The sequence below is a fragment of the Triturus cristatus genome, chromosome 1_2 (assembly GCF_964204655.1).
Source record: "Triturus cristatus chromosome 1_2, aTriCri1.1, whole genome shotgun sequence".
Lineage (NCBI taxonomy): Eukaryota > Metazoa > Chordata > Amphibia > Caudata > Salamandridae > Triturus > Triturus cristatus.
Window position 1 is genome coordinate 980036353 of NC_140580.1, and position 27233 is coordinate 980063585.

The following is a 27233-nucleotide window of genomic DNA, read 5'->3' on the forward strand; positions in this document are numbered from 1 at the left end:
CAAGAGTGTCAATTCATATCCTGTCAAGCGAGCACTAGTTAAATGCTGCGTTTTCGTCTGATTGTAAAGGGCATTGACTGAATAAGGCACTAACACAAGCAATCTGTGTGAAAAGAGTATTCCCTCACTTTGACGTATGGACACAGCCGTTGCCGCCACTGCTCGAAAACACCCAAGCAAAGCACGGGCGACTGGATCAAGGACAGCTGGGAAATATGCACAAGGATGCTGCTTATCACCGTGTGTCTGTACTAAAACTGAGAGAGCACAACCATCCCTCTTGTGTACAAACAGCTTGATGTAACTGCTGGAAAGCATCCTGACATTCAGCAGTCCATGGGAGGGGCATCGGAGTGCCTTTAGTCAAAAGGGCCAACAAGGGTTTAACAATGTAGGAAAAACTAGGAATCCACTGCCTACAAAAGGAAGTAAGACCAATCAGTGCACGAACATCCTTCTGAGTACGGGGCACAGGTGTGCCTAAAATGGCTTGAATGCGATCTGATGTGAGTGCACGTTCCTCCTTAGACAGGAGGTGACCTAAATAGGTAACCTGTTGTCTACAATATCGCAATTTCTTCCGAGAAACTTTGTGATGGTGAGATGCAAGGTATGATAGTAATGACAGCGTTCCTTCTTCACTTCGCTTCCAATTCCTGATGCTCACAATACCGAGCCATAGTCAAAAGAGAAACTGGGGAAGACGTAGTACATGAACTCTCACTGGCCTTTAGGCAACTAGCTATTTCTGGCAACATGTTCACAACAAATTTGTCAACGAACAGATGCTTGCCTGTGTCATCAGTCAATGACTGCCCACTAAAGTCATGGAATGTCTCCTCAAAATGTGTAAAGAAATCAGAAACTGATTCATCCACTTTCTGTTTACAAGATGCCAACATAGTCCAATCTATTTTTTTTAGGAGGTATAAGAGTTTTCAACTTAGGCCTTTGGGAGGTCTAATATCTCTTGTTGCAGTTTCTGTGCAGGTTCTCATGCTGCTTCTAGTCTCTCTATTTCGTTCCAATTATCTCCGAAAGCTGTACAATCGTCTACTTTCCGAATCGATCTCCACATATCAGGGGGTAAGATAAGCCCAAAAAACATGTCAATATCAGGCAAAGTCATAGTGCAAGAACTAATAGCTCCTTCAACCTCCTCATAAAAAGCAACCAGATTCCGCGGGTCAGGCAAAGCAGCTTTAAGAGTCATGACATCCGCTCTACTCCAAGGAGTATAAACCCAATGGTAAACAAAATATCCCTTCGCATCAGTTGAATCTTTGTCACTTTTACCCACGCCCCTAGCAGGAACATATAAAGGCGCAGCTTCACGCATTGGTTTCCCGTGAATTACAGAAATATGGGTTTCCCTACTGTCCCTGTATCTTCGTTATGTGGCACGGGGGTCTGAACTGTTTGTTCAGCTGGAACTGTACCAGCTGTCTTTTTCCCCTCTCGCAAAAGGAATGCATCAGTTCGTAGTTTAACCACTCGTCTAATTAAATCGGCCACCTGGGAAGGGAGAAAAAGACCATCATTCAATTGTTTATGATCAGATTTTATATCAGCAGGTTCTAGATCATTGGAATATTTCCTAAAACGAAGTATTACTTCCCTTGTAAACAACTCTGCAAAATATAACTGCTCTGATTCTGGCCATTGCTGAACCGCCACTATAAGGTCTGGAGCAGAGGTGGTATTGCGAGCTGCTTTTCGAGCAGCGGATCTAAGAGTAGCCGCACGATCAGCGGACAACCAAGAGCGAGTCTGTCGTGAACCTTCTGTCCCTTTCTGACCTGAGAGAGATTTATATTAGTCAGAATCATCCTCGGGGCGGAGGGAAAAGTGGATGGGGGCAGAGAGCGATCCAACAAAATTGAGTCATCCTGACGTTTATTAAGGACAGGATAAAGGGGGCGCCGGAAAGGGTATTGGCCATTTACCTCTAGACGACGCTCCCTATCCTCTTACTCTTTTATTTCTTACATCTAGTTATTTTTCAGTTCCAGCGCTTTCATATTGATATTTTTGTGCTGTTCTTTATCTGCTGTAGCTTGCTCTTTTCTCACTCTCTCATGCGCTTCTTTCTCCCCCATTCGTACACATATCTTGTCTGCTTTTATGCTTGAACACACATTGTTCCACATACTGAATCTTTGTAAGATCAAATGACCCATTCAGTGGCCATCGTAAATCAGGATCCTTTTTTGTGTATTTATTCCACAATGCACTATACATTATGGAAGAAATACAGTGTTTAACATACATTTACCTATTCGTTGTCCCTTCAGGGGGAGCCAGCTGACTTAGTTCTATATCCCTTTTGGTAACTCCAAAAAAGCAACACATCCTACGAAGCGTGCTAGAAACAGGCATGCCAAAAATATTATAGTAAATATAATATTATAACAAAAGGGTACTAATCACAGATACAGTAACGTTCCAAATATTCAAAAGTTAGAGAAAAATCTCCTCATTGCCTGCCTATGTATGTTGCAACATGCATATTACCCAAACCAAACCAGAAGTTTGGCCAAACAAATCAGAAATCAAGAGTGCCGCTATAGCGACCTTACCAAACAGAAGTCTCCAGCCTCCAACTGCCAAGTTCTGAATTCGACCTAATGGCGAATGACGAACGCCAAAGCGATCTCAGCCAGGACCGGTCACCACCTGGAGGGTCAAATCGGGAAAATCCGAAAAAGCACTTTGGTCTGCAAAGACAAGGGTCTCCTCGTGCAGCGTACGTCCTCAGCGAGATTCCAAACCCCCGTCAAGACCACTCCGTCGGGCGGCCGCGTCTCTGATGAGCCCCATGTTGGGCGCCAATTTGTGGAAGTGAGCCTTTTCAGGGGCCCACTAGTGCAAGGGTTCGCCCTTCTTTGTCCTTTAGTCCTCAGACCAACAAAATAGAGATTGGCATGGAAGATGTAATATAAAAACAATAGTTTATTATCACTCATGAGTGGGACTACATCGATACAGAACCCTCAGGCAATGTATGAGGCAGTTCATGGAATATAGAAACCAGGGTGCTTATATACACCATTTGTTGCAGTGTAAGCATGGAGACTCAAAAAGAGGCGGTACAAGTACACAAGAATAGCTATTTCACATATATGGACATAAAGAAATCACTTAGTCAACAGAGTGGGAGGGGAGACTAAACTGCTTACATCAGTTGGATTAGCCTGACAGTTATATTTGAAACAGGTGTTCTCCAGCAGCTACAGGCCTTTCTGAGCATGCGCAGTGCTCTGGCCCAGTACTACAGGAGTTAAGTAGAGTTGATGACTCGGGCAGAATAGCAAAGCAGGCGACAGTGAAGACGGAAGGAGCACATGGCTAGCACATGGCTTACTAAAATGGATGCCAAAACAAAATGGCTTCAGCTCATGCTAACAGCGATTTCTGCCGATTTCCCCATTATGACGGTTAATAAGTTTGTTAAATATTCAATAACTTTTCTTATTTAACTAACCAGTAGTGGGATGAACTGAACCATCCTCTCAAAACCATTGCCCACTTTGTGTGAAGAACTTTGGCATATCTGAAGATAAACTGGACAAAGCCGAAACAAGTAATTTTTACCGAAATAAGGATATATTTTTTACAACTGGATCACTGCTAGAAGCAGCAGAGAACATACTTATTTTGTGGAGAGTTGTTTTATAGTCATCTTGGCTTGGCTTTCTTAGCATTTTACCTCACATACCATCCCTACCCTCATTGCCACCATCCCATAGGTGTGATAGGTCCTCACGACTATCACTCATAGTGACCCATCCCTACTCTTGATTTTGCATGCAGTTATGAAAAGTGTGTCCACAAGCATAGTGTTGCTGTACACAAGGTAAACCTAATTAGAGGGTATTGTGGCCACAACCAGAGCGGAGAATGTATTTTTACTTCCCCTCCTTCCCTTCCTTCTGGATTCAATGTGCATAATCCTTCTACTTTCCTCCCCATTAACATTTTGATGCTTTCTAGATTTCTCTTTTCGTAATCCTGTTAGTAATCATTATCCTCCATCTACAATATGAATGATGTCTTTTATATAGAACTGGTTTATTTATTTTCTTTATCAACATTGGCCACCTAAAAATATAAACTGTTGTACTCTCTTCCTTTTCTTTCCTTCTCCTTTTGTCCTACCCCATCTGTATCATCTATCGTTCTAGGTCTGCTATAGGCCTGACTATTGAGGGCATAAAAAGAATTAGTTTGTTTCAATTCCTGCGCAATGTCCTAAGTAAACCCGTTTAGATTATCATATTGTCATTTGAGAGTATATCGGCGTCTAAAATCCCATGCAACATTATTTGCATTAGGAAGAGAGCATCGATCATTGAATAAGATACAGCTGTAAAGTTCTACAAATTCAAGAGTAAGTGCATACTCTCAGACACAAACGATTTGTGGAGGACATTCCTCAATTCCAGCTCTGTTAGGGTTTTTGAAACATGTTTTGCCAGTATGCCTAAATGAAGATACCTCCAAGGATGCTTGTTGTACTTGCTGCTCAGCCAGTGGTAATGTGGTGTGGAATAAGGGAGCGTGATGATGCTGTGGAAGGTTGGATGAGTGAGGTTAGTAGTTGGTGTAGGGGCTGAGCATCTCTTGATGGGGCTGTTCATGACATCTTATCTCCGTAAGAGCGGATGATTTGTGTAGAAGTACTATGTCCCATGGGGACAATTAAATAGAGATATATACTCCGTCTGACCATTCTTCGTGCTTCTGGATCATTATCTAATAGTCGCGTTTACATTTTGTGTCATTTGATATTAGAGAAAGGACTTAACATGGTCCCTTGCCACATGGATTAATCTCGTTTTTACACTACTGGTACAAACGACTTTGAATTACAGTCATCACACATATTACTATGATCTTCTTGGTAAGATGGGAAGGCTTACGCATTTCCTAAGTTTGTCTTCTAGGCTAGCAAGATAATGGATGGTTAACTCCTACGCCATTTTTTTTAAAAAAAAAACAATATTCTTTTATTCCCCTACCTGTGTACATTGTAGGTTTAAATGGACGATTCCAGAAATTCACTATACTGAGTGATTTGCTCTGACAACTGTATGTGTATATATATATATATATATATATATCGGCAAAGCACTCTCCTCTCTCGTATCCGACCAGCTGAGCAGAAGGGAGCACGGACCACAAGATTCTTTTCAAATATCTGTTCGTTTATTCAAGACTTAAACAAACAAGGCAGCCATTACGCGTTTCATCCCTCCTGGGGGACTTGATCACTTGATCACTTGACCTATATATATAGGGAAAAAGGTGAGAACAATGAGTTTCTTTCCCTTGATACCCCTCTTATATTTAAACCATGCCTGTATGGAATGTCACTTTGATAATAAGTGATAACTTGATACTCTACTTCTAATAACACGAAATCACTAATATAATAGGTGATGGTTTGGAACCAGTCTCAATCTGTGATATCCTGTTCAAGTTCCCGTTTGAATACAGGGTCCAGCAGGGATAACTGATTAAGTCTCCAAGATAGAAAGGGAGACTCCACATGCGGAGGAGTGAGGGCGACGAGCACTGGAGAGTGATCTGAACACGTCCGGGGAAGATGTGAGGTGTGTGTCACCCAGGGGGCAAGACCCTTGGTTATAAGCCATGCATCAATTCTGGACCAGGAGGCCCGGGCCGTAGTATAACAGGTACCTTCCCTCCCCAAAAGGTGCATATGACGCCATGCATCTAGTAATTCGAAATCATTCATAATCGTTTTGAGGGTAGATTGTGCTCCTCACTAGTGCAGTTGTCTTTGTGCCCACCTCTGATCCAGAGATAGAAAAAAATAAACTAGACAAAGAGTTCAAAATCATTCAACAGATGCAGTAGCAATGTACTTGTTGAGTATGTTTCTAAAGACTAAATATGCTACTTGCACCATTACCAAGAAGTATCTCATCACCATGTACAGTCGTCACTTTGTGCTCACTGACCACCATGTAAAATAGAAAGAGTGGAGAGTCCTCAGTTGCAGCAGGCAAGATAGGCATCTGGTATACTTTCTTTAACGAGGAAAGGGTTTGTGCTACTAAGAAGCAATAACCAATTTCCTGTAAAAAAACAACAACAAGCATTGGCAAACCAATAGGTCTCGCCTATTAGATCTATTGGCTTTGTCAATGTTTTGTAGCTATTTGTACAGCAGCGCGTCTGCTGTGCAGCATTGTTAAAAGTAATTAATACTAAAGGGCTAGGAGTTGGCCAGCGCTGGCTGCGTCTTGGAATTTATTATTATCTAGCATGAGGCAACGCAGGGGTAAGGTGGGAGGCAAAAAAGAAGGGAGGGAGGCGGGCGGGCGGGAGGAATAAAATAAAAAGTGCTGCAACGCAGCCAGCGCTGGTAGGGTCATAAGGCTTTTTTTGTATTGCTCCTGTGAGGCAACATAGAGGGAGGGAGTGAGGAAGGTAACACAGAAGGAGGGAGGCGCAAAGTAGCAAGTGAGGGAACATAAGGACAACAGAGGGTGAGAGGGAGCTGTGGGGGCACGCAGACAGACAATGGAGGATGGAAGGGAGGGACTGTTGGCAACCAGGCTGACAACGGATTGTGGCTGGCTGTGGCTTAGTGTGGCTAGGGGCTAGCACTAGTTCAAAAAAGGTGTTCCGGAGGGGATGCGGGCAAGCAGATGCACATATGAGGTGTAGCAGGCAGGAGGGATGGGGTAAGAACACGGAGGGGCAGAAGTCCACAAGGGAGACAGCTGATAAACATGCACTCTTGTTGAGTGCTTAAAAATAAAAAGTAGCACCTGAAAAAAACGTGCAGTAGAAGGACATAAGTCCTTCATGCTCCAGGGGCAGGACAAAGAGTAAGGAAGCCTACGGAAGTTGGCCAATAAGAAGCAAGCAAATGAGATTGACAATAAAGCTAACCAGTTGTAAGCATTGGGTGACCTCTAAGGCTCCTGCAAAATGGTACAGAAATTGTTATGCTGGGACTCCTGCCCTTGAGAGAAAAACACATGTCCACCTAGTCCTGCATAGACGTTGATGAGACGTATTCACTCTTCACTGGTTTACTGGCGCAAACTTAAAAAAAACAGGTAAGCGCTCTTTCAGGGGCTTTTTTGGTCAAGAATGTTATCTTTCTAACAATATTCCGTGACCCACTGCCTTAATGCCATGCAATAAAAGCTGAAAATGATAGCTCCCTGGGAATATAATCTGTATCACGGAAGCATTAAGCAACTATTGAAGAAGGCAATTGTTAGTCAATCCAGGCAAAAAGGTCAGAAATCTCTCAAGATTAAGACAAACAGCAAGCTAGTCGAAAGAAGTTCTAAATTAACAAAGCACCATTTGTATTTTCATCTTGTAATTTCATGGGTGATAAAAATCCAGTTCATACACCTGTGCTTCATACCATTTGAAGTAGCACATCCTTTAAGGTACAAGAGACAAAGTTTGGTTTGCCATTTTTGTTTTTACAAACAAGAGTCACTTGCCCATGTCATATGCTGTTGCCCGGCCTTCGTATTTGATTGGAAAATGTTTTTAATTCAAAGATTTCGGCAAGCAAACGTAAGAAGTGCGTGCATACAATTTATGTTTTAACGGCCCTGAACACACACTTTAATAGGCTGATTTCTAAAATGTATGAATGTGTTCCTTAAAACTGTGGATAAAGTTTGCTATTGCTTGAACGAAAGTGTAAATATTTAATGTTTTTTCATCAACTAAGAATAAAATGTTTTCATTCATTGTTCACTCTTGGCATCTCAAAGAAATTTTCGTCTACATACGCTTTGTCTTTGGCATGGAGAGATGTCATCTTCAAAGTAGTGTTTTTCTTTTTATTGTGACTTCCAGTTATAATGCAGTAATATCTGATCTGAACTCAACTGACTAACTTAACTGAAAGGAACATATTTTTCCCATGGCCTGTTTCAGAAGATTGTATTTGCAGCGCAGGAAGAGGGCAATTGGATCCTACTTAAAATAAGGTCGACAAACATCATAGACATTGTATTGTTATGTATTGTAAAAGCATTTATATAGCGCTTAGAACCCCTAATGAAGTGTTGAGGTGCTTTACAGACAGCAGGTAGGCAGCACGTTACTTCAGAACCCAGGAGTCGTTGCTAATCCAGTAGTTATGGTTGGTTATTGGGATTAGTCTGGTGCTCTCAAATAAACCATTCCATGAATAACTCCATTAACTCCAGGGTGTTGGTATTAGATTAAATAAGAGTTGGATGTTATCATTATAGGTGGAGTATGTGAGTTTATGCTATATTTTTGGTTCTGTGACTATGCAGGCTAGAGGAAATGAATTACTGTTCTGTTGCAGGGCTGACAATTGAAAGGCAGAGGTGTGATTCATGAACTGGGCTGTAGGCACTTTTTTTTAAAAAAAATATAAAAAGAGATTAAGACAGACAGGCACGGGGGAGGAGCCTAGCGCGCAACCAAGATGGCCGCGTAGGTGCGACGCTCCCGAGGACCTCCGTGACCTCCTAAATAAATCCTGAAAATATCCTGTCCTATATGAGGGGACTGTGTTGGTGAGCCCGAGCTGAGGTGTCACCCGTTTTCCGCTTCCAAATTGGACCTCGGACACCGGCGGGAGCACCGATCGAGGGTGCGGCCTTCTCCACGCCGGCCCCCCGGATTGGAGTTACGGGGCGATCCGGAGACAAAGTGATCAACAGCGGCGGGCAGGGCTGGGCGACTCGCGTACCCCGCACTTTCACTTTCGCTTTTGCACCCTCCTTGCTGTGTAGGCGAGGTTGGGTTGCGGGGCGGTGTGCGGTGGTGTGGCCTCGTTGGGGTGCCCTGCTGGCCCGCCGGCTGTGATCCGTCCTGCGGACCTGTGGTTGCCCCCCCCCGGAGCCCGTGAACTGGTTTGTCAGCCTTTTCCGAGGTGATTGGCACGATTTGGGGACTGAAACCATGTCCACAAAGCAAGATGGCGACCGGGCAAAGGTGAAATCGACCCGCCGTGGCGCAGCCCATCAGTCCAACAGCATGGACCGTTACACCCTCCAGAAGGGATCTCCCGAGGTGCCGCGTAGGTCCCCTGAGGACCCGACTGATGCTCCTGCGCTGCCCGCGGATCTGACCCTGCGAGATGTCATGGGCGCTATCGCCGAGATGAAGGCCTCGGTGGACCAGCGCTTTGACACACTGGCGCAAAAGATTGACTCGGTCCACGTGGATGTTGGCCTGGTGAGGGCTGATTTATCCAAGACCAATGACCGGGTCGATTCTTTGGCCCACACCACCTCGGGCCTTACAGCGGACGTGGCGGCCCTCCAAAAGGAGGTGCGCCGGCTTGGCCAGGCGAGCGCCCTGATGGATCGTCGACTGGAGGATTCCGAGGGTCGGGCCCGGAGGAACAATGTTCGCATTGTCGGGGTGCCGGAGGGACGTGAGGAGGCGGCGGCGGACCTGTTTGTGGAGGACCTGATTCTCACCCATCTCCAGCCCCGGGGGCTGAGTAAATTCTTTGCGGTGGAACGTGCCCACAGGGTTCCCGGAGGAAGACCTAAGGCCGGAGCCCCTCCGAGGCCTCTCATTGCCCGGATTTTCAACTTTCGGGACAGAGACGCTATCCTTCAGGCTTCTAGGCAACAAGGACCGGTCAGACTTGACAATATGGACGTAAACTTCTATCCTGATTTCACCCCAGCGGTCCAGAAGCAGAGACTGAGCTTTCTCGGAGTCAAACGTCGTCTACGGGACTTGAACCTCAAGTATGCGATGCTTTTTCCAGCCAAGTTGCGGGTGGAGGTGGATGGCCGCACGCACTTTTTTGATCGTCCCGAGGCGGCCGGGGACTGATTGGACTCCTTGCCCGGGGATCGGGGCCGGGGGGGTGGGGGGGGTGCGGTTGGAGGGGAGGGCTCGCCGGATCAGGACTGAGGGATTAATAGTAGGCCTCGCTCTGGACAACATTGTCGTCTTTTTTGACTGTTCGTTAAGTCTCCCTCTTGTGGAGGTGGTACGGGGTCTCTTGGGGGCTCTCCCTCCTCCTCTGGGGGACTAGTTAGTTTAATCATTCATGGGGCGACAGGCACACTGCACTTTGGGGGGGCTGTTTGGGCTCATGCAGGGGTGCAGGGAGGGGGGAGTTCTGTTGGGATGGGTGGGTTGGGGTGGGGTGTTGTTCGTTTTTACCGCAAGGCAAACCCTTTATTGTATTGGTGTTTTTAAGGTGCTCTCCGGGAGACGAATGATGGCTTCTGTATGTGATGGGGGGTAGGGACCTGACTTTATTGTCCTGGAACGTTAACGGACTGGGGGATAGGATTAAGCGAGGTGTGGTCCTGCAGTATTTGAAACGACTTTCGCCAGATGTGGTCTTTCTGCTGGAGACACACCTTATTGGTAATTCCTTTTGTGCCATGAATCGACGTGGCTATCGTTTGGTGGCCCACTCGGGCTTCACGTCGGGCTCACGGGGGGTGGGCATCATGGTGAAGAACTCGCTCCCGTTGGAAATAGACGAGGTGCGCCATGATGAGAGGGGACGCTACACTGTCTTAGTGGGGAGAATGGAGGGTAAAGTAGTGGTCTTTGTATCAGTGTATGTCCCACCGGGGTTACAGTCTACGACTTTTGCAGACTTAGGGCGCCTCCTCCTTGACCTTCCGGGGGGGGCTTCTGGTGGTTGGGGGGGACTTCAATGCGGTGGTTTCTGGGACCGTGGATCGTCACCCCCCTAGGGACCTCCCCCGGGCGCAGGCGTGGCTGTCCGGCTTCTTAGATACACTGGGATTGGTGGACTGCTGGCGCTTAAAACATCCCACGCAGCTGCAGTACACTTTCCACTCGGGTGCCCATGGTAGCCTCTCACGGCTTGATTATGTCCTTGTCCCTGCGGCCTATGTTGGGAGGGTAGGAGAGGTGCGCCATTTGGCGCGGGGTATTTCAGATCACTCCCCGCTCCTGTTGCACGTTGATGTCTTCCCGAGGGGGGAGGGCAGGGTAGCTCCAATCAATGCCTGGTATCTGCGCGACCCCACTATTCGCGCTGATTTGATTAAATCCTTGCAGCGGTATTTCGATGAGAATGTGGGGTCCGTCCCTTCGGCTATCTCCCTGTGGGAAGCCTTCAAAACAGTTCTTAGAGGGGAGGCCCTCTCCTTTATTTCCCACGCCCGGAGGCGCGAGCAGGAGGAGGTGACCCGGGTGGAGGCCGAAATCGCTGACTTGGAGGGTGATCTAGAGGGTGGGGTGACGGACGCTGCACTACATGTCCTACAACTTAAGCAGGCGGCTTACAGGGCCCTCGTCACGGAGGCGGCCAGGGGCCTCTATAGAGAGCAGCAGGGGCGACTGTATGATGTGGGTGATAAGGCTGGTAAACTGCTTGCATGGTTGGATAAAAAGGAGAGAGCGAGTCGTGTGGTCCCGCTGATTGAGAGGATGGATGGTGTGCGTGTCACCGAGCCAGAAGATATTGTCTCTTGTTTCGCGGATCATTTCCGCGAGGTGTATTCCCCGGTTTCTCCCTGCTCGGAGGAGGATTCCCATGCCCTGCTTAGGGATATCGCGCTGCCTTCCCTTTCGGTGGAGGACAGGGTGTCGTTAGATGCCGCTCCTACCTCCGACGAAATTGCCCTCGCCATACGCTCGGTCGCATCCGGCAAGGCCATGGGCCCGAACGGCATCCCTATTGAGTTGTATAAGCTGCGACCGGATGTACTGGCACCCCACCTCCGTGAGATGTTCCTGGCGGCCCACTCGCTGGGCTCCCTCCCGCCGGACCAACGTCTGGCTACAATCGTGGTGATCCACAAGGAAGGGAGACCTCGAGACCGGGTTACATCCTACCGGCCTATCTCGCTCTTGAATGCGGAGCCCAAAATCCTCGCCAAGGTGCTAGCCAACCGGCTGGTCGGCGTGGTGGGCGATTTGGTCCACCAAGACCAGTCCGGCTTTATTCCCCATCGCAACACGGCCCTTAATCTGCGGCGCTTGCACGGGGTGCTCGCGCGTGTCCCGTTTGTGCGGGAGCCGGCCATATTGGCGTCCTTAGACGCCACCATGGCGTTTGACACGCTCGAGTGGCCATATATCTGGGCTATGCTGGCGAAGTTTGGATTTGGCCCGGGGTTCATCAGCTGGGTCAAATTGTTGTATTCGGGCCCATTGGCGCAGGTGGTGGTGAATGGAAGAGTATCGGTCCCATTCGAGCTGGGACGGGGCACGCGACAGGGCTGTCCCTTGTCGCCGCTCCTGTTCGCGCTGGCCTTGGAACCCCTGGCGGAGTGGCTGCGGTGGCACCCTTCCATCCGTGGTCTCCGTTGGACCCCCAAGTATGAGGACCGCGTGTCCCTATACGCTGACGATATCCTTTTGTATCTAGCCTCCCCGCGTAAATCACTGATTGTCCTGGTTGATGTTTTGCGCTCATTCGGCTGCAACTCAGGCCTTGTCATCAACTGGGCTAAATCATGTGTGTATGTGCTTTCCGGGGAGGCTCCCGTCCTCCCGCGGGGCTGTCCGATCCAGATTGCCTCGCAGGGGTTTCGGTACCTGGGGGTTTACATTACTCTGGACCCGGAGGCCCGCTACGAGCGGAATTTGCTTCCCCCCCTCCAGCGCTTGAAGGAGGACGTCGCGCGCTGGCGGCGCCTGCCGCTTTCGCCGCTCGGCCGGGCGGCATTGTTTAAGATGATGTCGTTGCCACGCTTCCTGTACGCTCTCCAGAATACTATGGATTTAGTCCCGGCGCGCTACTTCCGTGAGGTGGAGAGTCTACAGCGCCGCCTGTTCTGGGACGGGAGGCCGCGTATTGCCCTGGCGAAGTTGACGCTCCCATGGTACGACGGGGGGATTGCCCTCCCGGATATTAGACGGTATTACTGGGCCTCCCAGCTAGCTGCAATTAATCATGGCCTTTACGGGCCCGCCTTAAACCCGGCATTTGAAATGGACAAGATGCTCCTGCCTGGTGGCGACTATAATCGAGCGGTCTACTCTGGCGCGCCCGGACCCCGCCTGACGGGACCTACGCGTGTCATGGTACGAGTATGGCACGCGGCTAACGCAGCTATGGGGTGGAAGGACCGTTTGACCCGGGCATCACCGTTGTACGCATCTGAGAGGTTGGGCTCCCTGTGGACCTCGAAGGGCTTCGAGAAGTGGGACACGATCGGCATCAGTAAAGTGGGGGACCTCTGGACGAGGGGGGGATTTAAAACATTCGAGACGCTGCAGACGGAGTTTCAGCTGCAGGGCAGTGAATACTTTCGGTACTTGCAGGTCCGTCACGCGCTGGGCTCAGTCTTCCCAGACGTCGCCTCCATCCCGGAGTCTTCCCCCCTGGAGGATAGAGTGCTGGATGGCCACGTTCCGGACAGCACGATCTCCCTCATTTACAAAAAATTGATTAATGATCGCTCGGGCTTGCTGACTGGCCTCCGCGAGGCTTGGGTTGCCGACGGGCTGGAGTTGGACGACGAAGACTGGATTTCCGCGGTGGCCTCTCCGAAGGAGGTGGCCATACCGGCTCGCCTTCGCTTCGTCCAGCTTAAGATACTCCATCGGGTTTACATGACGGGGCCAAGGCTTCTGCGTATAGGCTATGCTGAGGATGGGTTGTGTAAGCGTGGGTGTGGTGCTTTGGTGACTTTTTTGCATATTTTGTGGGAATGCCCGAAGGTGGAGCGATTCTGGCGTGGTGTGCATGAGGTCCTGCGAGTGGTTACGCATGTCGCGCTGCTGCCTGAAGCGAGGAGATGCCTGCTGAATGTGTGGGAACCAACTGACTACTCGGTTCCGCAGACGCGATGGGTGACTCTGGGATATATGATAGCTAAGCGTGACATCGCTCAACTGTGGGGATCCCAGAGGCCCCCGGCGGTGTCGGCCTGGAAAGAACACATGGATTGGTGCATGTTCCGAGAAAAGGTGGTGTATGTGGCGAGGGGTAAGCCTGGGGCATGGGTGAAAGTATGGGGCCCCTGGAACGCCTACCGCGGGGGTATCTGCGCGCCACCATTGCTGCCTGCGGCCTCACCAGCCCCGTCCCCTTAGTTGACTCCTTTCCATAGCCCCGAGCACGGAGTTCCCCCAGTCCTCGATTTGTTCCCCTTCCCCTCTTTAGACTCCTGTGGATGGCTGGGGTTCCCCATTCGGGGAGCACGTGCTGTTACTTTCGATTGCGGGTTGCCTTGCGTGTGCGGTTTTTGTGTTGTGTGTATAAAATGAAACCGTATTGTGGGGTCAGAGTGATGTGGCCCACGACGCTGATACCTCCTGATTCTGCTTCTCTGCACCGCCCAGTGTTTTTGTATGTATGTCATATGCTCCTGTCATTCTAGCGGCCGGCCGGAAGGTTGTAGGCCCATACTTGTATATTCTTGAGATTGCAATAAACGGTTTCAAAAAAAAAAAAAAAAAAAAAAAAAAGACAGACAGGCACACAGTTTAGAGGAGGCTACAATCGGAGGGAGCAGACGTGCAGAGGATGGAGTCGTAAGGTGAGGATGGGTGGATGGAAAGAAAGAAGAGGAACAATTGCTAGCTTTAAGTCGAGGTCAATTTTCCATGCAGGGTTTCTGAGAATATAGAGGGCGGCGGCGTTGCAATCGAGCTTTTAAAGTGGGTATAAGAAAACACCATTATTTGCCTGTGAGAAAGCATATTACAGTGTAGCATCTGTATGGGCCCACCTCCCCCCAATGATGAGCTATAGTCCCGCTTGGAGTGATTCAAAGAAGAGAGGTGCAGGGAAATGCACCGTGCGTGGCTGCTCGATATGCACTTCTCAATAACATAGAGAGCCAGGGCTTCTTAATTCCCTATCTGGCACGGTGCGGGTTTTGACTCTGATGTACTGTATAACTATTGCACCAGTTTATTGTAAACCAACATTGCTCACTCAGATTCCTCCTGCCCAGCGCTGCTTCCTATAACCTCCAACCCATGAAATCATTTTTTCTGCTGAAAGTTTTAGAGTAATTCCTCTCTGCGCTGAGATCTGTCAGGTGATTTTTGTCTAGAGCAATAAAGCCTGCACTTGCGTTTTCATATTTAACGTCCACCTTTTCAGCATTACTTAACGACTGACACTTTCATTACTAAAAGTTACTAAAACTCAGGACGTAATTGAAAATAAAACGGTATTTACTTCAGAGTTTCTGAGCACAAATACATCCGCAGGTAAACGGTCAGTATCTCAGTCTTTGACATTGCGTTTTATTTTTACGTATGCAAAATGGCTTCTCCGGGGAGTACGCAAGCACTCGCTGTAAATTGGTAACTTTTTTTTTGAGTTGTGCTTTGTGCTGTGATGACATTGTGCAGCGCTGTTTTCGAAGCAACGCTGGTGCTTTGGACATTCCATGTAAATTAAGGTAAGGCCGACGTAAACCTCCTTCCATCTGCAGCCTGTGCCGCCTCTTTGTTCAGACTGCCTCGGGGACCCTGCCTTTATGAGCTGTCCCTGTGGACACTTGTTACACGCTCCCTGCCATCTCTGGCGGCAAAGCGGCCAGGCAACCAATGGGAACGGACTCCGAGTGACAGCAGAAGTCACCCAAGGCGGGAACGCTAACCGAATAACAACAGTAACGCCTCCCGAGGGGTTGCACTGCTTTTGTGTATTTTTCGTGTGGTGGGAGGTTTGGGGGAGCCTTTGCAGAGATGTATAATTTCCCCTCTTTGACATGATAATGTCCTTTTGTGTCTGTCTAGCTCCAGGAACGAGCCAGGGAAGGTTTCACTGGCCTGGCCGAGCCATTGTCTGATCTCTTGGACCTACTGGCAGCCTGCAACGACGGCAAGGGGAAGGGTAACTCCCTGGGGCACGTCATCGCCAGCGAGTTCCAGGAATGGATAAAGGAGCGGCCATTGGTTCAGCAGGTTGGTACCGAGCTGGGGCAGAAGATGGGGTTATTTCAAGGTGAAAAGGCTACTTCATACGCAAATGGGTTCTCCCAAACACTTTACCAATTCTAAGGAAGCCCCTTCCTCTTTTACTCTTAACAGCCAAGCTAAATGGTTAAACAGGTGCCTTATCTTCACATTCCTCGTCCTATTCAGGAAATTCAGCAATTAAACAGCATGGGAGAGGATTCAACCAATGGGAGGACAAGAGACTACACAATTTTCCTACTGTGGTCTCTAACTGAGAAATTCCACCCATTTACTCCCGTCTTACTCCATTCCTCTCTGTGTATGCAGTTTTAAGCAAAATAACCACGTATGAAATAGATTGTATTTGTAGCGCAAGAAGAGGGCAACTGGATGCTATTTAAAATAAGGTCGACAAACATCATTGCCATTGTATTGTAACATCATTTATATAGTGCTTAGAACCCCTGATGAGATGTTGAAGTGCTTTACAGACAGCAGATAGCACGTTACTCCAGAACCTATGAGATTGGTGAGATGATTGAGATCATAAATACATTCTTGATAATAATGAAGGTGAAATATCAAAAGATCAACTGGGGGACACAATAAGTCCCTAACATGTAGTGAAATGATAAATCATCAACGACTTACCCAGGGGCGGGTCAAATAGAATACCTAATAGCGGTAGGGGTTAACTTCTAAGTATCAGGCTTGACTTAGCTCATATGTTAGCAACTGAATAAATTAGACTCCTGTGCCTGCCAGGCATTAAACTCTTAGTATTAACAAAGCAGCTCCAACCATGTTTTTTCGAGGGGGTGGGGGGCATAAGTTTGGATTCCATCTGGCACCTGTGCTAACTTCAGTAGTTGAGGGATCTGCAGTTAGATGGAGCATGAACCAGAAAGAACATTACCAACTGTAAATAACTTGTTCATTTAGTGCAATTATTTTTTGTGTGCAGTTAATTTTTTCGCTGGAATGCTTAGACAATTCCAGTGGTGGGTAGATAGCTCCAGGATTTGTGTTCATAGGGTTGCTGGGAATTCAGCGGAAGGAATCGGATAGTGAAAAACCTCTTTACACAATTTACTTGTGAGCATTAATTCCAGATGGGCCCTTGGGAGCTCTGAAGGTCTGTAGTGAATCTGAGGGCATTTCTTTTCTGAAAATGCGGTGCTACTGCAGCCATAAGATACATCAGGGCTATAGACGAAGGCATGTACTATTTGAAATATTACCAGTCTCATCCTGAGAAGTAAGCATAGTCTAACACAGGCCTAGTCACAATGGCCCACACCATCTAACACCAGACTGTGGATTCAGGGGTCACTGTGGCCAAACACCAGGATGTGCCTTGAGGTGCTTCAGAAACTGCAGTCATGTAATAGACTTGAGCAGCATGACCAGACCTATCCAGGTGGGATCCTTGTGTCGTGACAGCCATGTTAGATTTTGCTTCGATGGAAGAGGAGTATGCAAACGTGAGGCAAGAAAATACAAGCGCAAATGAAGCACCGCTGGTCCACTTTTAGCCTCTGCTCTGCGAGGTTCTGCTTTAGTGGAGGTTTCTTCTCGATTTTTAATGGGCTGTACCTAAGAAGCAGCTTCTTCTATAAGTGTAGGAGAAAAGTATGGAAGATATAATGCTCTCTCATAGCCTATAAATCTGGCAAGATGTGCTGCAGCCAGTGCTGTGTATCCATGGTACTAAGCTTGAGAAAAATGTGAGCAGCATTACCAGCACCCACAAAGGTCCCTTGTTATTCTCTTCTGAAGAAGGTCAGCAATACTGAAACACATGTCTAGAAATAAACTGCAATGGCTGCACCAACAATGGTGAATATTAAAGACTTTCAACTAAAATGACTGTTATGCACTGCATTTACCATAATCCATCTGGGCTGATTGTGTGCTAGTATGCCAGGTAGTGTGCTCCCTCTTTCTTTTATAGTAGCTCACCTGTACAGAATAATCTATAACAAAATAATTTAGATCCCTAGATACAGAAACAGTAGAACAATGCCTACCTGCAAAGTTTGAAATAATTATATGGTCAGAATGAAACAATTCATATACATTAACAAGATCACATTCAATTGTAGCGCCATACAATAATGCTCTGTGTGAATCAACAAGCGAGAAAAAATATATCTTATCATCTAGTGCCAGGATAACCCTCGTAGGTGATAGTGCGCTCTAAAAATACACATAACAGAAAAAAGGATTGGGAAGAAAATGTGGACATATTCCTAATGGGGGTTACCCATAATAAACAAGCATTTGCAATGCAATAGGTCTCGCATTATTAAAGTTTGAGCTATTGGCATTGCTAATAATAATGCAACACCAATAGCTCAAACATTCCTTAATGCGAAACCTATTGCATTGCAAATGCTTGTTCTAAAACTGCTACTGAATTTGTCAGTATGTCAGAACCAATCTTTTCTAAAGTGTTCTGAGAAGAAATACAAATACCGGAAATCACCCTGGGCCAGGTTTTGGCCATTCACTTTCAGATCTTGGACAGGCGTGGCCCACTATCCACACCTTGAGGGATGAACTCTGAACACTACCTATGTTCTGATTATGTAAAAAAAAATTCTTTACACTCAAAGCTCTTCCGTCAACAAACATGGTGTTGTTCCCTTGTCAGTCCGTTTCCCCATTCATGTGCTCCCGTACAAGAAAGCCAACCCCTGCTCCTGCGTCTCCTTAGTAGCCAGCAATTCCCATTGCAGCTAACCAATCATGAGATGCCTTTATAGCTAGAATTATGAAATGGCACAGTTTCTGTGCCTTCACTGCTAGTTTCCCCGTACCAAGAGGGCACCACCTATTTCGGCTGTTTTTGTGCTTAATGGGCACTGTATTCTTCTTTCGCTTTGCTGACCTGAGTATATGATCTCCCCTGGCTGTTCCATCCAGCGAACGAACTGGGTAGTAGCTGTAAACATCACACAGCGATGAAGGAGCTTTATTTCTACATATTATCTTTGTTTCCACTCCGTATTCCAGAGTCGCCCACTGTTCATGGCTGGTGGAGTATTGCACATCCATATAACTTTTGGGCCTACTCATAACTTACCACACTTCTGTCTGTTTGGTTTCCTCCACTAAACTAGTTCTTTTCCGTAGCCATTGCAAATACTGCCCTGCTCAGCTGACTCCATTTCTTTATGGGGCCTGTGGAACAAAGTCTAATGAACTACTCGAATAGCTGAACGGTGATATAAGACCTTGCACTTTCTATCTTTCTTATTTCTGTGTGTATGCAGCTGTAGGCATGACAGCGACTCTTAAAACAAACTATGCAGTAAGTATATTTTTACATTGAGACAAGACTGCGATATACAAGGGTACCTCCAAGGAGACAAAGTGTTTTGAACTCTCATGCCATGCTTACTAGATCCGCACAGCCAATAGATTTATGCCAAAGTGCAATTACAGAAACAGCGTGTTAATATGAATTTGCCGGAGGCGATCTTAGGTTCCCACAAGATGGCTTCCCATTAAAAAAAAAAAGTAGTATAGGAATCATATATGAAAGTGGGCAGTTTTGAGATCTGATCAATGTATAGGTATTTTATAGAAAAAAGGGATGCAGAATCTTACTTAATACCTGTTATTATAGCGTGTCCTATATTGTTAGCGTCCAGACATTTATATTTCCAGCAGCCGCTCCTATGTCACAATATAAGAATGGCTTATCAAGTCTTTTATATACAACCTCATGTACAAACAGATGTTTCAAAGAGTTATTTTTTTTAAAGCTTTTCTAGGTTTATTCTGACCAACTAATTGTTGAGTTGTATTACTTACGTATATTTGTCACTCTATTGAGGATTACAATATCAATTTGTAAACGCTTGGAACTGAATTGAAAAAAGTAAGAATTGAAAAAAGTCACTCACATTTCCACAACTTACCATCTTGGGGCTCAAACAAGGAGACGACCTATTCAAAGGGGAGTGTGCACTGAAGAGAACTCCAACCCGCTGAAAGGTGTGCATTTCTGCTGCCAAATGTCATGCGAGGAGGACCAGAGAGCATTACACACCCATCTGTAAGCACATGACCCTTCAGCGGGTAACGTGTCCAGGGTTAGTGCACGTAAACCCGCTAAGTAATTTTCAACGAAAACGTAAATTAAACCCGCTAAGTAATTTTCAACGAAAACGTAAAACTACCTCATTGTGAGCAGCATATGTTCATTCATATCTTCTCTGGTGTTTAGGCAAGTAAGGGCCCGGCCGTGAATCACAGACAACACAGAGGGTGCGTGCTATTGGAAAGGCATGAGATAGCTGTGCAGAGCGACACTTGGCAAGGACCACTGGCTCCACCACGCAGTGACTGCATCGAGCCAAATTGCAGCGATTTCCTCCAGCAAACAATCCAACACAAACAAGAACTCAAAGAAAGCGGTCTTAAAACCTATCTTCACTACTGGGAACAATCCATGGCTCGATTATTTGACAATAGCAGCAGCAAAGCTAAATCTGGCCATAGAAAATTGGGTTGACGAATGGGTTACTCACACTGCAGTTAAAGCCTCTATAAAAGTATGGTGTCACACGGCTCCAGCAGCACCTCCCCGGCCCCTTACGTGCTGAAATTAAACCAGTGGTGCGCGCGCACCACCGTGGAGCGGGGGCGGGAATCGAAAGCAGTGGTGTGCGCGCACCACAGAGGAGCTGGGCCGAGGGAGCCTGTTGTCTGTGCCGCTAATGCGTGTAACAGACACCAATGGGAATGGGCGGAGCAAAGGCGGGACATGCGCCCGCCTTTGGCCAATTGCGTGCTGTATTTTTGAAAAAAAATCCACGCTAAAGCCAATTGCAGCCGACGAAAGCAAAACCACACGCACGAGTGTGTGGTCCGCTTTCAGAACCCCCTACATGAGGTCTCGCGCTGCGCGAGCAGTGCTATGCACTGCAACGCTAGGCGCGAGACCTAAAAAGGAGTGTATACCAACATAAACACATGAAGGAAGGTACATATGAACAAATAGGCATTCACAAACTATAAGCAGACACATAAGTTTATGTATCCACAAACATTTCCCTCAAGAAATACATGTTCCCCTAAAACGAATCAATAATGTATCCGAGTTATTAACTATGTGCAGGAATGCAGAAGTGTACACACACACTAGCAACACCCTGAGATACGGCACACTGTAAGCTTCACAAAACAAGCCCATGGGAGCAGGTGTGTAATAGACCCAAATGAAGGAAGGCATACGTGCCTAAACAAACATGCTGAAAATCTTTCACATAAATGTATACAAGAAAATATGTACAAATACACAAGTCATTAAAAAAATGCTGGAAGATACGCAGAAAAAGCAGAAAGGTGGACACATATTGCTGATGGGGGTAATCCATAACAAAATAGGAGTGTATACAAACATAAACACATGAAGGAAGATATGTATACAAAAATAGGCATGCACAGACTAACATAAGCAGACACATATGTTTACGCATCCAGAAAAATTTCCAGTAAAGTATACAACATGTTCACCTAAAATGAATCAACAATGTATCTGAGTTATTAACTATACACAGGAAGGCACATAACAAATAACACACAAGAATATTCAGAAAGGTATATATACATACACTGACCCAAACAACCCCACAAGGTATGGACACACATGCTAACACAAACATGCATAGAAAGGTACAGGGATGCATAATAATGACACAAGTGGAGGAAGGTACACATACACACTGTTGTTCACCCAACCCATAGCTAAGGAGGTACACAGAGACAGATCCTACCACAAGCACATAGAAGTGTACAGCCAAAGAAAAGGCAGGTCACAAGGTGTTCCAGAATTTTCCACACAAACACGGCTGCACATTAACACACACCATAGCACTGCTCTTCTCATAAATGCCAGTACAGAGGCATTCTGAGAATACAATTCTGATGGAGCGGGTCAGCACATGGAGGAGGGGAGAGCAGGTGATGGGGGGGGGTGCAACACCGCAACATGCACTTACAGATCCACATAACTGGTTACGATTTAAACAGCTGCGATGGTGAAGGCACTACATAAAAGCGACCTGGCGGACTAAGGCCATTCTTGCTGTGAGTGGCACAGGAAGGGCGTGTGACAGGTTAGGCAGGGCTTTGGTGGTGCCACAGGGGAAATAGAAAACATCTAGTAACAGGGTTGCGGTATGAGGGCCTGAAGCAGCCGCCATTGCCATGCAGAAATAAAGAAAGGGGCGCAGCCTCCCAAAGCGGCTACCATGCTCTGCATTACAATGGTGAATCAAAAGCTAACACCCCCTTACCTGCCATACTAATGTTAAGTCATACCCCTCAGAGACTGACAGCTCTCACTAATTACCTCACTGGCAGAGACATCAGCAGCTCCGGCAACATGATGCAAGCAAGCGTGCAGATTAAATGAAAGGGGTGTCTCCTCCCGAAGCGGCCTCCGTGCCGAAAGATGAAGTGCAGAGTCTGTGAAGTGGACACCCCGCTGCTTATACGCAAAATGTTACAAGCGTGCAGAAAAGTAGAAAGAGGCATGGCCTCCAGAAGCAGCCGCCGTGCGGGAAGGGTGGCAGCAACAAAAGGAGAAGGAGGGGGCGTGAACGAAGATGCAATAAAATACAGGTGCGAAGCTGAACCAACACCCACAGTATAACACGAGCAAGAAAGAAATAAAGAAAATACTGCCCCCTAAATGAACAGATAAACGACAACAGTGTAAAGATACAATACTTGGTCCGTGGGAGGAAACGAAAGAGAAACAAACAACTGAAAAGAAGTGGGCAAGCTGTAAGCCCACAAAGTATATACAACCTGTCTCAAAGCTCTAAAAAGGACCTGTTCATTCTCCAGTATTCAATCTTTCATAGATTCACATGCTTGTATCTTCCCTGTGGTCATGGCGGGAGTCTCACGGTAACAGAATGACCACAGCAGTACTAGTAAAAACTGCATAGCAAAATCCCATAGGGAATCTTATTATTTGGTAACCAAACCTCATCATTATTTGGCCCAAAACCCAGCCAATCAGCTGCCAGCCCTGACATCACACTCCCCAGCAGAGCCATTCTACCTCAGATTTCCAACCGCCTTCATGTGAGGAGGAGTCTCCCTGAGCCTTTCTCAGTTTTGTTCCTGTGTGAACTTTTGACCTCTTGTTCAACTGGAAGTCCTTTCTGTTTACTGGATTTGAGGTACTGTGCTTCATATTTTTGCTTACTATGGCTGACAGCTCTAAAAAGAGGCTCTTCAGGCCCTGCAGATATTGTGGAAAATCTAGACTGTTTTCTGAAGACCCCCTCAAGGACTGCTTGTATTGTCGGCACTCTAAACATGTGCCTAAAGACTGTAAACATTGCAGAACCTTTTCTGCGAAAACCCTGCGTGACAGGGAGGCACGGCTACTGTTGTGGCTTCAAAAGAAGAAGGTCACTTCAGATTCTGACTCTGAAGAGGAATCTAGATCATCTAAAAAGAGGAAATCTTCTGCTTCTGAGGAAAAGATAGAGCTGAAAAAGCAGAAAACGAAAGGCAAAGAGGCTTCTTCGTCTTCGCTTCCTCCAGAGAAGTTTCTTCAGCTCCGTTGACGAAAATCGGGGTGTCGCCGGCTTTGATTTCAATAAAACCGTCGACAGCTCCGTCGACGACTGTCGACGACTACCATGACGACGACAGCTGCGTCGACGGCGACGACCAAGACATTGTCGTCGAAGAAAGGCCCGTTGACGACCACGTCGACGGGGAGGCCGGTTTCGACCTCGTCGACGACTCCATCGTCAGCGACGACGACTCCGTCGACGATGACTTTGTCGACGACCACCTCGTTGACGATAATTCATCTTTCCTCATCGACAAGAACTCCGTCGACGGGAGCTCCGTCGACAGCATCTTTTAAGTCTCCCAAGGCAAAGACAATTTCATTAAAATCTATTCCATCGTCGACGGGCTCGTCGACTATGAAGAAATCTTCATATTTTACTGCCTGGACAAAGATTTCTCCGCTTCCTCCATCTAATCTACTGGAATTACAGTCAGAAGATGAAGAGTCTTCAGGAGTGGCATATAGTCCGTCTCAACTTCAAATAAAGAGCCAGGAGACTGACGATGAAGAATATGAGGAGATTCAGGAAGTCTTCTCTTTCCAGGATCGTCCTGCACAAGATTCAAGGAGGTATGAGTCATTTCAACAGTCATATGACTATGAAGAGGAGGAAGAACCTCTGTCTGATTTGAGAGAGGACACTATCTCAATGCCAATTTCTCTAGTAACAGACTTATGGCTTATGATAAATGATTATTATCGACGTTTTCCTGACGCTAACACTCAAACTTCTAAAACTTCAGCTAAGCCTGCTCAAGTTCAACCACCTCATTCATCTCCCAAGAGTTCAACTCAGAAAATTCAATCTCCCCCTATTGTAACAATTCGGGATGTTTTAGAGGAAAGTGACGCTGATCAACCGGAAGAAGGGGGAACTTCTTCAAGATTCTCAGGTTGGGGATGAATGGGACCAATACATCTTTCCAACTACTCCGTCTCCATCTCCTTCACCGGCTAACTCTCCGCCACAAGACATTGGAGGTTTCCATAATATCATGGAGAAAGCGTCAAAAAGATTTGAGCTTCCGCTTCCAGTACAAGAAGCTGAGTGTTTCCTCTATGATTTCAAAGAAGATTCACGGAAATCCATTAGATCTATTCCAATTATCGCTCACATTTGGGATGAAGGATTAAAAATAATGAGGAACCCGGCTTCGGTAGCTGCCTCAGTGCCCCGGATGGAAAAGAAATATAGAGCCCCAGAATCTTCTCCGGCTTGTTTATTTGGACATCCGTGGCCGGAGTCTGTAGTGATGCAAGCCACTCAGAGACACTCCAAAAATCCGGTTTCCACATCTGCAGATCCCCCGGATAAAGAAGGGAGGCGAATGGATGGTGCGGGGAAGCGTTTTGCTGTGATGGCAGCGTCTTCCATAAAGGCCTCAAATGCGTTAGCCCTCATCAGCAGATACAATAGGCAGATGTGGTCTGATATAGCGCCTTTACTGGCTCATCTGCCAGAGGATAAGAAAGGGGAAGCGGCCGCTATTTTACAGGATGGGGCTAGGACGGCCTCGGAATCCATAGACATTGCGATGGATTTGTCTTCAGTGGCGTTCAGGCAAATGGCATTTGCAGTGGCCCTACGAAGGCAAGGATGGCTTAAAGCCACTTCTTTTAGACCAGAAGTGCAAGCGAAAATAGTGGACATGCCGTTTGACGGAGAGAACCTATTTGGAAAACATGTGGATGATGCCCTCCAAGGTATCAAAACTGACACGGATACAGCGCATGCGTTGGGGTCTCTCCAGCAGGGCAGGTTCCAGTCCTTTTGGAGTAGAGGATCCAGAGGACAATATATTCAACAATCTTCTTTCCAATCCAATAGATATCAGCCGTACAATCAGCAGGGATATCGTCAATTTTCCGGTAATCAACAATTTCGTTCATCAAACACTTACCAGCAACAGTCCAGAGGGAGATCATCTGCGAGAGGCAAATCGCAACAATCCAATAGACGACAATGACTCTGTCAAGGCACCCGCCACATGTTCAAATATCAACAATCATTACCTTTCCTCCTTTTATCTGTCTTGGCTGTGGATAACAACAGAGAGATGGGTTTTGGATGTGATTAAACAAGGCCATACCCTGGAGTTCATACAAAAGCCCCCAAATCATCCTCATATACACAGGAGACAAGAAAATCTTTCAGCCCTCAAGGCGGAAATTTCATCTCTTCTACAAAGGAAGCAATAGAAGAAGTTCCGCGCCTTCAACGAGGGAAAGGCTTTTATTCGCATTTATTCTTAATAAAGAAAAAAGACACTTCAAAATGGAGGCAGGTAATGGACCTGAGAGGTTTGAACAAATTCATCCAAAAGAAATCATTTCAAATGTTATCCCTGCAAGAAATACTACTTTTGATTGGCAAGGAAGATTATTTGGCATCCCTGGACCTCTTAGATGCTTGTTTTCATGTCCCAATTCATATAAATCACAGAAAACTTCTTCGTTTCATGGTGGCGGGGCGCCATTATCAATTCAAAGTATTGCCTTTCCGTCTAAAGTCGGCGCCAAGAATCTTTACGAAGTGTATGGCACCAGTAGCGGCACATCTAAGACTTCAAGGTCACCAAATTTTCCCTTATCTAGACGATTGGCTCATAAAAGGTGGTTCGTTCAGAGAAACCCAACATTCTCTACAAGTGTGCATAAACCTTTTCAATCGTCTAGGTCTGAGAGTCAACCTAGAAAAATCACATCTCATATCATCGCAGTCCCTTCAATTTCTGGGAGCTATAATTTGCACAAAGGAGGCGAAAGCTTATCCTTCAGAGGAACGTATTCAAAAAATCATAAAGCTGACGTCGCATTTGCAGATGAAAAAAGTCCGTTTCAGTTAGAATCTACAAATCATTGTTGGGGATGATGTCTTCTTGTATCCCCCTCCTTCTCAATTGCTGACTTCACATGAGGCCTATTCAAGAACTACTAGACAAGCAATGGATTCAGTCTCGGGGATCCTTCGAAGATCAAATAGTTATCACTCCTCAGATCCTAAAGGCCCTGTCATGGTGGAAGATCAGAGATCATTTAACGGAAGGACTAACTTTCGAACCACAGAACTACAGTTTTGTGATGATGACGGACGCTTCGCTACAAGGGTGGGGAGCGCATCTTCAGGAGCTCGAAATTCAGGGTCACTGGTCAAAGAGCGAAGCTCAGCTCCACATCAACTTGCTGGAACTAAAGGCTATTTTCTTGGGTCTAAAAGCGTTTCTTCACAGGATTCACGATTCGACAGTACTTGTCAAGACAGACAGCTCAACATCCATGTTTTACCTTATAAAACAAGAGGGTACAAAATCAAAAATATTGTCGAAGCAAGCGCAAGAAATTTGGAAGTGGCTTCTAAATCACAACATATCACTTCAAGTCCAACACGTCCTAGGGGTGGACAACACAAGAGCAGATGTTCTGAGCAGATCGTCCAAGGAGTGTGAATTGGACCAAAGGCAACTTCTCAAAGTATTCAAGCTATGGGGCACTCCAAAGCTAGATCTGTTCGCGGATCGCCACAATTCAAAATGCAAACACTTTGCAAGCCGGTTGTTTGCGTATGCATTTCCCCTATTTCCACTAATATCAAAGGTCTTGAGAAAGATGAAATCGGAGCCGTGCCATCTGATTCTAGTTGCCCCAGCATGGCCGAGACAAGCGTGGTTCTCAGAACTTCTCAAATTATCAGTGACGCCCAGGATACAGTTTCCATTAATAATAATAATAATCTTTATTCGGTTTTTAGCATTGC

The 27233-nt window shown here is 46.6% G+C and overlaps 1 protein-coding gene across 6 annotated transcripts in view; it reads left to right on the forward strand.

Annotated features, from left to right (window-relative positions):
• The window catches only part of EXD3 (exonuclease 3'-5' domain containing 3), a 2855457-nt gene that overhangs the window by 796430 nt on the left and 2031794 nt on the right, over positions 1-27233 (forward strand). For all 6 annotated transcript variants that reach the window (XM_085610760.1, XM_085610799.1, XM_085610781.1 and 3 more), the window contains one exon: positions 15703-15870. In XM_085610760.1, coding sequence (XP_085466886.1) covers positions 15703-15870 — 168 coding nt within the window. The remainder of the gene's footprint in view (positions 1-15702; positions 15871-27233) is intronic.